The sequence below is a fragment of the Oncorhynchus mykiss genome, chromosome 1 (genome assembly GCF_057628025.1).
Source record: "Oncorhynchus mykiss isolate SJ-2025 chromosome 1, ASM5762802v1, whole genome shotgun sequence".
NCBI classification, from domain to species: domain Eukaryota; kingdom Metazoa; phylum Chordata; class Actinopteri; order Salmoniformes; family Salmonidae; genus Oncorhynchus; species Oncorhynchus mykiss.
The window spans coordinates 74,180,071-74,192,280 of NC_143022.1; the positions used below are offsets into that span (position 1 = coordinate 74,180,071).

The 12,210-nt window shown below is 44.3% G+C and overlaps 1 protein-coding gene and 1 long non-coding RNA gene across 2 annotated transcripts in view; both read left to right on the forward strand.

The window, feature by feature from the left end:
• The window catches only part of LOC149985636 (uncharacterized), a 240,540-nt gene that overhangs the window by 121,696 nt on the left and 106,634 nt on the right, over positions 1 to 12,210 (forward strand). The window lies entirely within an intron of this gene.
• Positions 1 to 12,210, forward strand: part of ccdc85a (coiled-coil domain containing 85A) — a 37,585-nt gene that overhangs the window by 2,018 nt on the left and 23,357 nt on the right. The window contains exon 2 of the mRNA XM_021610738.3: positions 711 to 1,758. Coding sequence (XP_021466413.3) covers positions 711 to 1,758 — 1,048 coding nt within the window. The remainder of the gene's footprint in view (positions 1 to 710; positions 1,759 to 12,210) is intronic.

The following is a 12,210-nucleotide window of genomic DNA, read 5'->3' on the forward strand; positions in this document are numbered from 1 at the left end:
TTCCTCCAGCATCGTCACATGGTCCTTTGTTGTTGTTCTGGGATTGATTTGCACTTTTTGTACGAAAGTACGTTCATCTCTAGGAGACAGAACGCGTCTCCTTCCTGAGCGGTATGACGGCTGCGTGGTCCCATGGTGTTTATACTTGCGTACTATTGTTTGTACAGATGAACGTGGTACCTTCAGGCATTTGGAAATTGCTCCCAAGGATGAACCAGACTTGTGGAGGTCTACAATTCATTTTCTGAGGTCTTGGCTGATTTCTTTTGATTTCCCCATGATGTCAAGCAAAGAGGCACTGAGTTTGAAGGTAGGCCTTGAAGTACACCTCTAATTAACTCAAATTATGTCAATTAGCCTATCAGAAGCTTTAAAAGCCATGACGTTATTTTCTGGAATTTTCCAAGCTGTTTAAAGGCACAGTCAACTTAGTGTATGTACATTGCTGACCCACTGGAATTGTAATACAGTGAATTATAAGTGAAATAATCTGTCTGCAAACAATTTTTTGAGTAGAGTAGATAGATAGGTAGATAGGTAGATGTCCTAACCGATTTGTCAAAACTATAGTTTGTTAACAAGTAGTTTGTGGAGTGGTTGAAAAATGAGTTTTAACGACTCTACCTAAGTGTATGTAAACTTCCGACTTCAACTGTATCACCTCCTCTGTGCTTGCTCTTGTGTGTGTGTGTGTGTGTGTGTGTATCCAGGACGTGAACCAGAAGTTGCAGGAGGATAACCAAGAGCTGCGGGACCTGTGCTGTTTCCTTGATGACGACCGTCAGAAGGGCAAGCGTGTGTCTCGGGAGTGGCAGCGCCTGGGACGCTACAGCGCTGGCCTCATGAGAAAAGAGGTGTCCCTTTACCTGCACAAACTGAAGGAGCTCGAGCAGCGCCAGGGAGAGGTGATCAGAGAAAACCTGGAGCTCAAGGAGCTGTGTATCCTACTGGACGAGGAGAGGGGAGAAGGGGGAGGAGCAGTGCGGGTTGCAGGGTGCAGAAGTTCCATCGACAGCCAGAGTAGTCTGTCTCAAACTGGGGGGGCTACAACGTGCCTGCTCCGAGACGTGGGGGATGGGAGCAGCAACTCCAGCACGGGGAGCACGGACAACCCCGACCACCCCCATCAAAAGCCCCCTACCCAGGGTTCCGGGCTGGGCTCCAACCCTGGCTCTAACCATGACAAACCAGAGGGCCCAGGCCCAGAGTCTACAGGCCGTCGCCACAGCTCCACCCCAGACTACCACACCTTCCCCCAGGCCTGCAGGCCCCGCGGGGGGTCCCTCACCAGCCCTGACCCCTGGGGCCTCCGAGGACCCTGCAGCCCAGAGAAACACGGCAAATCCCCTACTAGACTGGAGGCCAAAGCTCAGTCCAAACCCAGCAGTGCTGACATGCTGGCCCAGAAACAGCTCTTGGGGGCTGGGCAAGGTCTAGGGCCAAACCAGGGTCCGGGTCAGTCAAGTCCAGACCTCTCACAGAGACACAGGGGTAATCCGGTCGTGGTTGGGGCTGGATGTGGGAGCCCTGAGGCCAAACAGGCACTGCCGGGGACACCAGAGCACCTGAGGAAGGGTCGGGTGATAGTGGGGAGCCCTGAAGTGTTACGACACCAGAACCTCCACCACAGCCCCAGTTCAGAGCACGGGAAGGGGAGGTACAGCAGCAGCCCCCCAGCAGGCAGGGAGGGGGTACAGAGGAGGACCACTGGAGACGAGTTGTCCCCTCACCACCGCAGCATCTACAACGGCATGAACGGTGCGTTTTTTGTTCAGAATAGTCATAATGTTTTATTTGATTATTTATCAGGGGAAATACTGTGTGTAGCTGAGGTGGTTCAGGGAACGATATCTGTGGGTTGAGTCTTTTCCAATAACACTGCCTGAGACATACAGTAAACACTTGTGCTAATACCTAGGCTTTAGCTGAGTGGGCTAACACAGTCTTTAGGTGTGCAGACATTATGGGTTAGCACACCCAGTAGCCTTCCAGGACCACTGTATATAACTAGAACACGCATATAAGCAGATCTAACACAATTGACTGTGTAATGTGTTTAGCAGCCAATTGGGAGGTTGGGGCTATGGCAGGTTCAGTTACTGTGGTATCACCTATGTGGTTCAGCAGCAGTTATGGTGTTAGCCAAGCAGCAGTGATGTCACCGCTCTGTGGGATTCTCTCTCTGTGGGTCACATGGGGTTGTGGTGGTGGGGGTGGTATTTGTGCGTGTGTGTGGATGGATGGATGGATGGTGGAGGGCATATGATGTAACACTCCCCAGGGTGTCTGAAGTCAACACAGGTAACACAGCTGTGTGCTTTCAGGGCCGTGATTCAGGCAACACACACACGCATACGCACACACATATGTGCCACTCAGCACAGCAGGGTCCTGTCTTCTTGGTTCATTATTATTATTAGCAGCATCTTTTAGTTATTTTTACCCACAGTTCCAAGGGCATGTGTTTGTGTGTGTGTGTGTATAAGAGTTCAGGGAGTCTACTGTCTTGGATAAACATGGAGAGGGAGTCTATCAGGAAGGGTCTCCACTTAGTTAAATATAAGGCTTTCATTTGACAGTTAAATAACATTAAATCAAATAGATTTTCTTAATAACCTTGACAAACGGTTCCTCTTTTAATAGTAAAAGTCTCTTTCATACCTAAAAAGATTTCTGGGAATCCATTTCAGTGACTGCATTGACTGAGGAACAACTGAGTATGTATTCATAGATGCTCTGTCCCTTAGTAAGTATGCATTTATTAGGGAGAAATTACGTGAGTATGTTTTTCCATTTAAGAATGTGTGTGCACATGTTTGTGTGTGTGTGTGTGAGAGAGAGAGAGAGAGAGAGAGAGAGAGAGAGAGAGAGTGTGTGTGTTCCTATGTTTGTATGTGTGTGTGTATCTGCAGCCCTGAGATCTAAAGATTAGTGTAGTGCTGAGTGGATCCTCTGTGTAAGGCCATGGGAATGAGTCCTGGTTGTAAGCAGTTGGCCTGATGCGTCACTTATCAGAGAAATGCAAATAGTCTCGGTAGCCATTTGATTAGCTGTTCAGGAGTTTTATGGCTTGGGGGTAGAAGCTGTTGAGAAGCCTTTTGGTCCTAGACTTGGCGCTCCGGTATCGCTTGCAGTGCGGTAGCAGAGAGAACAGTCTATCACTAAGGTGGCTGGAGTCTATGACAATGTTTTGGGCCTTCCTCTGACACACCTGGTATAGAGGTCCTGGATGGCAGGAAGCTTGGCCCCGGTGATGTGCTGCACCGTACGTGCTACCCTCTAGTGCATTGCGGTCAGAGGCAGAGCAGTTGCCATACCAGGCAGTGATGCAAAGAAATCAGGATGCTCTCGATGGTGCAGCTGTAGAACTTCTTGAGGATCTGACGACCCATGTCAAATCTTTTCAGTCTCCTGAGGGGGAATAGGCACCACACGGCCAGATCTCATCGTTGTCGGTGATCAGGCCTACAGATGTTGTGTCATCAGCAAACTTAATGATGGTGTTGGAGTCGTACCTAGCTGTGCAGTCATGAGTGAACAGGGAGTACAGGAGGGGACTGAGCACGCACCCCTGAGGGGCCCCCGTGTTGAGGATCAGCGTAGCGGATGTGTTGTACCTACCCTTACCACCTGGGGGCGGCCCGTCAGGAAGTCCAGGATCCAGTTGCAGAGGGAGGTGTTTAGTCCCAGGGTCCTTAGCTTAGTGATGAACTTTGAGGGTACTATGGTGTTGATCGCTGAGCTGTAGTCAATGAATATAATTCTCACATAGATGTCCATGTGGGAAAGGGCAGTGTGGAGTTCAATAGAGATTCCATCATCTGTTGGGGCGGTATGCTTATTGGAGTGGGTCTAGAGTTTCTGGGATAATGGTGTTGATGTGAGCCATGACCAGCCTTTCAAAGCACTTCATGGCTACAGACGTGAGTGCTACGGGTCGGTAGTCATTTAGGCAGGTTATCTTAGTGTTCTTGGGCACAGGGACTATGGTGGTCTGCTTGAAACATGTTGGTATTACAGACTCAGACAGGGAGAGGTTGAAAATGTCAGTGAAGACACCTGCCATTTGGTCAGCGCATGCTCGGAGTACACGTCCTGGTAATCTGTCTGGCCCTGTTGACCTGTTTAAAGGTCTTACTCACACCGGCTGTGGAGAGCGTGATCAGTTGGAACAGCTGATGCTCTCATGCATGTTTCAGTGTTACTTGCCTCGAAGCCAGCATATCACCACAACACTACACTCTCATTTACATACTAGTCTACTCAGTAGTAAAAACACTCTAGATACATAATGTGGACTGGGGTGATTCTGTTTTTGGGTGATGTAGTTGCTACCTTATTCAAAGATCTAAAGAAGTACTATTTAGGATCCAGTATTGATGAGAGGATTGATTATTGGAGGCATGTTGAAAGGGGATGACTTAGTAATTGAAAAGTGGGCCTGTGGTACTGTGCACAGTTTATTATAAGGCTTTAGAACACACATCACTGTCAGAACAGGGTGTATAGTACAGTATGATCAAATCATACACAGATTTTCAGATGTTATTGCAGGTGCAGAGAAATGTTTGTGTTTCTAGCTCCAACAGTGCAGTAATACCTAGCAATAATAAAATAAACGATACACACCTAATGCAGAAAAAAATTATAAAGAAATGAAGAAATATCAGAATGCGCAATTTCAGAGACCGGAATATTAATATACACTGCTAAAAAAAATAAAGGGAACACTTAAACAACACAATGTAACTCCAAGTCAATCACACTTCTGTGAAATCAAACTGTCCACTTAGGAAGCAACACTGATTGACAATACATTTCACATGCTGTTGTGCAAATGGAATAGACAACAGGTGGAAATTATAGGCATTTAGCAAGACACCCCCAATAAAGGAGTGGTTCTGCAGGTGGGGACCACAGACCACTTCTCAGTTCCTATGCTTCCTGGCTGATGTTTTGGTCACTTTTGAATACTGGCGGTGCTTTCACTCTAGTGGTAGCATGAGACGGAGTCTACAACCCACACAAGTGGCTCAGGTAGTGCAGCTCATCCAGGATGGCACATCAATGCGAGATGTGGCAAAAGGTTTGCTGTGTCTGTCAGCGTAGTGTCCAGAGCATGGAGGCGCTACCAGGAGACAGGCCAGTACATCAGGACACATGGAGGAGGCCGTAGGAGGGCAACAACCCAGCAGCAGGACCGCTACCTCCGCCTTTGTGCAAGGAGGAGCAGGAGGAGCACTGCCAGAGCCCTGCAAAATGACCTCCAGCAGGTCACAAATGTGCATGTGTCTGCTCAAACGGTCAGAAACAAACTCCATGAGGGTGGTATGACGTCCACAGGTGGGGGTTGTGCTTACAGCCCAACACCGTGCAGGATGTTTGGCATTTGCCAGAGAACACCAAGATTGGCAAATTCGCCACTGGCGCCCTGTGCTCTTCACAGATGAAAGCAGGTTCACACTGAGCACATGTGACAGACGTGACAGTCTGGAGACGCCGTGGAGAACGTTCTGCTGCCTGCAACATCCTCCAGCATGACCGGTTTGGCGGTGGGTCAGTCATGGTGTGGGGTGGCATTTCTTTGGGGGGCCACACAGCCTCCATGTGCTCGCCAGAGGTAGCCTGACTGCCATTAGGTACCGAGATGAGATCCTCAGACCCCCTGTGAGACCATATGCTGGTGTGGCTCCTAATGCAAGACAATGCTAGACCTCATGTGGCTGGAGTGTGTCAGCAGTTCCTGCAAGAGGAAGGCATTGATGCTATGGACTGGCCCACCCGTTCCCCAGACCTGAATCCAATTGAGCACATCTGGGACATCATGTCTCTCTTAGCATTCTGGCCAAAGAGTTCAATCTTGGTTTCATCAGACCAGAGAATCTTGTTTCTCATTGTCTGAGAGTCTTTAGGTGCATTTTGGCAAACTTAAAGCGGGCTGTCATGTGCCTTTTACTCAGGAGTGGCTTCCATCTGGCCACTCTACCATAAAGGCCTGATTGGTGGAGTGCTGCAGAGATGCTTGTCCTTCTGGAAGGTTTCCCCATCTCCACAAAGGGACTCTGGAGCTCTGTCAGAGTGACCATCGGGTTCTTGGTCACCTCCCTGACCAAGGCTGTTCTCCTCCAATTGCTCAGTTTGGCCGGGTGGCCAGCTCTAGGAAGAGTCTTGGTGCTTCCAAACTTCTTCAATTTGAGAATGATGGAGGCCACTGTGTTCTGGGGACCTTCAATGCTGCAGAAATGTTTTGGTACCCTTCCCCAGATTTTTGCCTCGACACAATCCTGTCTCGGAGCTCTACGGACAATTCCTCATGGCTTGGTCTGACATGCACTGTCAGCTGTGGGACCTTATATAGACAGATGTGTGCCATCCAATCAATTGAATTTACCACAGGTGGATTCCAGTCAAGTTGTAGAAACATCTCAAGGATGATCAATGGAAACAGGATGCACCTAAGCTCAATTTCGAGTCTCATAGCAAAGGGTCTGAATACTTATGTAAATAAGGCATTTCAGTTTTTTTCTTTTTAATACATTTGCAAAAATGTATACAAAGCTGTTTTTCACTTAGTCATTATGGGGTATTATGTGTAGATTGATGAGGGAAAACATATTTAATCAATTGGCTGTAACGTAACAAATTGTGGAAAAAGTCAAGGGGTCTGAAGTCTTTTGAAAAGAAAATTGTAAATGCAACATGTAAAGTGTTGGTTCCATGTTTCATGAGCTGAAATGTTTCATGAGCTGAAATGAAAGTTCCCAGAAATTTTCAATATGCACAGAAAATATATTTCTCTCACATTTTGTGCAAATATTTGTTTACATCCTTGTTAGTGAATATTTCTTCTTTGCCAAGATAATCCATCCACCTGACAGTTGTGTCATATCAAGAAGCTGATCAAACAGCATGATCATTACATTGGTGCACCTTGTGATGGGGACAATAAAAGGCCACTCTAAAATGTGCAATTTTGTCACACAACACAGTGCCACAGATGTCTCAAGTTTTGAGGGAGCGTACAATTGGCATGCTGACTGCAGGAATGTCTACCAGGGCTGTTACCAGAGAATTTCATGTTAATTTCTCTACCAAAAGCTGCCTCCAACATCGTTTTAAAGAATTTGGCAGCACGTCCAGCTGGCCACACAACCACAGACCACGTGTAACCACGCCAGCCCAGGATCTTCACAACCGGCTTTAAAGTCATGTTCTCTGAACGGTCAGAGAACGATAAGAAACAATGTTCTTCTGTTGGAATTTCGGAAGTTCAGCATAATGTTTTCTACAGGCTTATACATGGTTCTATTTCATGTAAAGTTCTCAGAACGTTCAGAGAACGTTAAGTAACAACGTTCTTCTATGGGAATTTCAATACTTCAGCAAATCGTTTTCTGCAGTTTTCCTTATGGTTATATTTAAAGTCATGTTCTCAGAACATTAAGAAGACAATCCATAAAAAAACAAGAAAACATTAGTAACATTCAAAGAACGTTCTAAGAATGTTATTTAAAAACATACATTCCGTTCTCAGCGTCAACAAAACTTTCTCTATGTTGTGTGTTCAGGTGTGTTGGCCGTTCCACTAATTGGCAACACATGGTTCTTAAAGAGTGCTTGTTTTCTTTGAAATTGGGTCAGCTTTGTATGAGTAAAAAAAAAACATGGCATGCTACTTCCATTCTGGTCGTGCAGTGGACTTGGACTAATTCCATGGATAGAGAACAGAAGATCATGGTTTTGAATCTCACTGTCGCTGTGCCACAATAAAAAAAAATGGCTTGTATGATTATTGCCTGAGCAAATTCATTTCCATGTGTCCTATCTATGCTTGGAGTTCAAAACAGTTAAACTAAACTAATCTAGCAGTGTTATTAAAAGTCTTATTGAAACATGTTCTCAGAACATTATTTAATTACCTTAAAATAACCTTGAATTTTAGTTCTCACAACATTAATAAAACCTTTCAGGGAACCATAGTAAAATGTTCTCAGGACCTCCCTGCAACTTAAAAATGTCTGTTCCCAGAACAGGTAAAATTATCATGTCTGTTTTCAGAACATTTATAAAACGTTCAGTTTTAACGGTCAGAAAACGTATTGTTTCATTCCCAGAACCAATGGGTACCTAAAAATGTACGTTCCCACAATGTGCTAGCTGGGCAGACTGTATCTCATCCTCACTCTCTTCACTTCCTCCTCTCTCTCTTTCTCTTTTTCTGTTAATTCCTTTGCCTCATTCTTTCTCTCAGCCTCTCCCTCTCTCTGCTCCCTCCCTTCCTGCTGTTGAAGCTGAGTTTATTGGGAAATGAATGTCTCCGTCTAGTGCTCATTCACCCTTTTGACACCATGAGCTAACGAGTGGAGAACAGTCTACAGGAGCTGACACCGCCTAGCACTGCTCTCCCTCCCCCTTCTCCCTCTATCCTCCTGCCTCTCTCTCTCTGTTTTTTTATCCCTTTCTTTCATCCACCCTCTTGCTCCACTCACCCATAGTCTCGCAGTCTCCAAATCACCCTACCTCTCTCTTCCTCCCAACGCCTTCTCTTTCTTCCCCTCTGCCTCCCACTCTTTCTGTCTCCATCCCTCTGTTAATGTTGCAGAACCAATTAGGCTAACACATACTGTGGTCTGGTCTGTTGGTCTGAGGATTATAGGCACATAGAGGCACCAGTTATCCAGTTAACCCCTCACTGTTGGTGCTGGTGTCGTGTGTACGCCTGTGCCCTCTCGGTTCTGTGCCACTTCTATCTTTACCTGTATCTGCTTGTGCCTTACTGGTGTTTTGCCATTGTACGTGTTTGTGACAATCCTGTTCCCTATGTCTGTGTGCAGTGTGCGCGCCTTGTGTTGTACTCTATCAAATTGAATTCAGTTTTTACTGGCATGACTGTAAAATATTTTAAATATAAATATTTTACCGGCAGTAAATAACATGGTTAATCACAGAATAATAGAGGGTAAGAAGAATGTATTAAAGTGTCACTCCACAATGATACAATAATTGACAGTACAAAATACAGTTTTTTTTAAACCACATTGTGGACCACTCAAATAGAGTTTTGAGACACAAAAAAAATATCATAGTCCTTTGGCGTCATCTATAATACATCACCTCATATATACATTATTGGTATCAGTTATTATTCATTAGGTCATGTATACAGTGTATGCATCAACAAAAAACGAAGACTGTAGATAAAATGACATTTATGCACTTATAAATAAATGCACAATCAGCAATTAAGGAATGCTTTATCAAAATGTTCAAAAAACTTTTAAATTGCTCCCTGTCTCTATGGTTTCCATGAGCTCTAGCCTAACCCTTTCTGTGTGTCTGTTCTCTCTCTGGTCTCCCTCTGTCCTGCCTACTACTCTGCTCTTCTCCTTTGCACCTGCATCTAAGTTCAGCAATGTCATGTGTCTTCCAAAGAACCAACCATACATGTACATCAGTGGAGGCTGGTTTGAGGAGCTATAGGAGTACTGTCTGATTGTAATGGCTGGAATGGAATTCATTGAATGGAGTCGAACATGTGGTTTCAATTATGTTTGATACCGTTCCATCTATTCCATTCCAGCCATTTCAATTCTCCTAAAGCTCCTCCCACCAGCCTCCTTTGATGTACATTCAGCATGGCAGTCTAAGGCATGGGTAAATCCAGGGATGAAAGTAGATTTAATTTCTTACCAGTAAGGGACTCCCTATGTGTGCAAAAAAACATTTATTATAGCCTGGGTGTAATCATAGAATCACGTATAGAATCCCTATTCATTTAATAAGATCTCTGTGGGCCTAGTAGGCCTAGTAAAGATTTTGTCACATACAGTTGAAGTCAGAAGTTTACATACACCTTAACCAAATACATTTATACTCAGTTTCACAATTCCTGACATTTAATCCTAGTAAAGATTCTGTGTCTTAGGTCAGTTAGGATCACCACTTTATTTTAAGAATGTGAAATGTCAAAATAATAGTAGAGATAATTATTTATTTCAGCTTTTATTTATTTGATCACATTCCCAGTGGGTCAGAAGTTTACATACACTCAATTAGTATTTGGTAGCACTGCCTTGAAATTGTTTAACTTGGGTCAAACATTTCAGGTAGCCTTCCACAGGCTTCCCACAATAAGTTGGGTGAATTTTGTCCCATTCCTCCTGACATAGCTGGTGTAACTGAGTCATGTTTGTAGGCCTCCTTGCTTGCACACGCTTTTTCAGTTCTGCCCACATCTTTTCTATAGGATTGAGGTCAGGGCTTTGTGATGGCCACTCCAATACCTTGACTTTATTGTCCTTAAGCCATTTTGCCACAACTTTGGAAGGATGCTTTGGGTCATTGTCCATTTGGAAGACCCATTTGCGACCAAGCTTTAACTTCCTGACTGATGTCTTGAGATGTTGCTTCAATATATCCACATAATTGTCCTGCCTCATGATGCCATCTATTTTGTGTAGTGCACCAGTCCCTCCTGCAGCAAAGCACCTCCACACATGATGCTGCCACCCCTGTGCTTCACAGTTGGGATGGTGTCTTCAGCTTGCAAGCCTCCCCCTTTTTCCTCCAAACATATCGATGGTCATTATGGCCAAACAGTTCTATTTTTGTTTCATCAGACCAGAGGACATTTCTCAAAAAAGTATGATCATGTGGGATTGATTTACAATGTTCGCACCAAAGTACATTCATCTCTAGGAGACAGAACGCGTCTCCTTCCTGAGCGGTATGACGGCTGCGTGGTCCCATGGTGTTTATACTTGTGTACTATTGTTTGTACAGATGAACGTGGTACCTTCAGGCATTTGGAAATTGCTCCCAAGGATGAACCAGACTTGTAGAGGTCTACAATTTATTTTCTGAGGTCTTGGCTGATTTCTTTTGATTTTCCCATGATGTCAAGCAAAGAGGCACTGAGTTTGAAGGTAGGCATTGAAATAGGTACACAGGTACACCTCCAGTTGACTCAAGTTATGTAAATTAGTCTATCAAAAGCTTCTTAAGCCATAACATAATTTTCAGAAATTTTCCAAGCTGTTCAAAGTCATAGTCAGCTTAGTGTATGTAAACTTCTGACTCACTTGAATTGTGATACATTGAATTATAAGTGAAATAATCTGTCTGTAAACAATTGTTGGAAAAATGACTTGTGTCATACACAAAGTAGATGTCCTACCCGACTTGCCAAAACTATAGTTTGTTAACAAGTAGTTTGTGGAGTGGTTGAAAACCAAGTTTTAATGACTCCAACCTAAGTGTATGTAAACTTCCGACTTCAACTTTAGCTAGTAACATGTATTATCTTTTAATGTAGAATAAACACAACCAGTGATGTTTTCATCTGATTGTTCAAACAATCACTTCAAAAAAGCGCTCCTGTAAGCTGCCCATTCATGTTCGTCCATTCACAAAATAATTCCAGCATCCAAACAGTGCACTGTGCACCCACAATTTGATGAATGGAAACAATACTTTTTTTTAGAAAACACCTAAACTTGTATTATGATGACATTCTGTGATTTTCATAAGGCCTACACCTAGCCTGATGTCCGCGTGCGTCTTGGTATCAGCCACTCATCTCCGCCTTGGCAAAATGTAAGTGTTCTCGTCAAACCAACTCAATTTGGAGTGTATACTGTGGCTGACATGTGGTAATGTTAAATAATGTTATATATAGTTTTCTTGGCATTTTGTGTTAATTATCGTGATAGGCTCATGTTTTACCGGTACGGCGTACTCCCAATATTTATTTTGCCGGGACGCTATACCGGCTTACTTTCACCCCTGGATAAATCTTTATTATAACAGAAGAGTGGTCACCTTAACAAACTATGGTTATTAAGGCCTAGTGTGTTCAATAATTGAGAAAGCCAGTAGTCAGTAAACATTTCAGAAAGGTAAGAGTTTCTATCAACCAGTTTGTAATGCATTGTAGATGCTTTATGGACATCAGTTGGCCCTGTGCAGGTCAGACAATCACTTTGTTCCTTCAGAGAGGGTGGTGAGGTAACCAGCTCCATACTAACCTCGCTAGGACTGCTTCTAGGGGGCTTCAACCTTGATCCTAGTGAAAAAACATATACCGGTGTTATGGATGTCTGTGTTTGAATTTACGTTTGTGTGTGTGTGTGTAACTGCACAGTGCATACCACCTGACAGTGTCCCCTTGAAACTGCCCTCTACCCTAGCACGCGCGCCACACACACACAC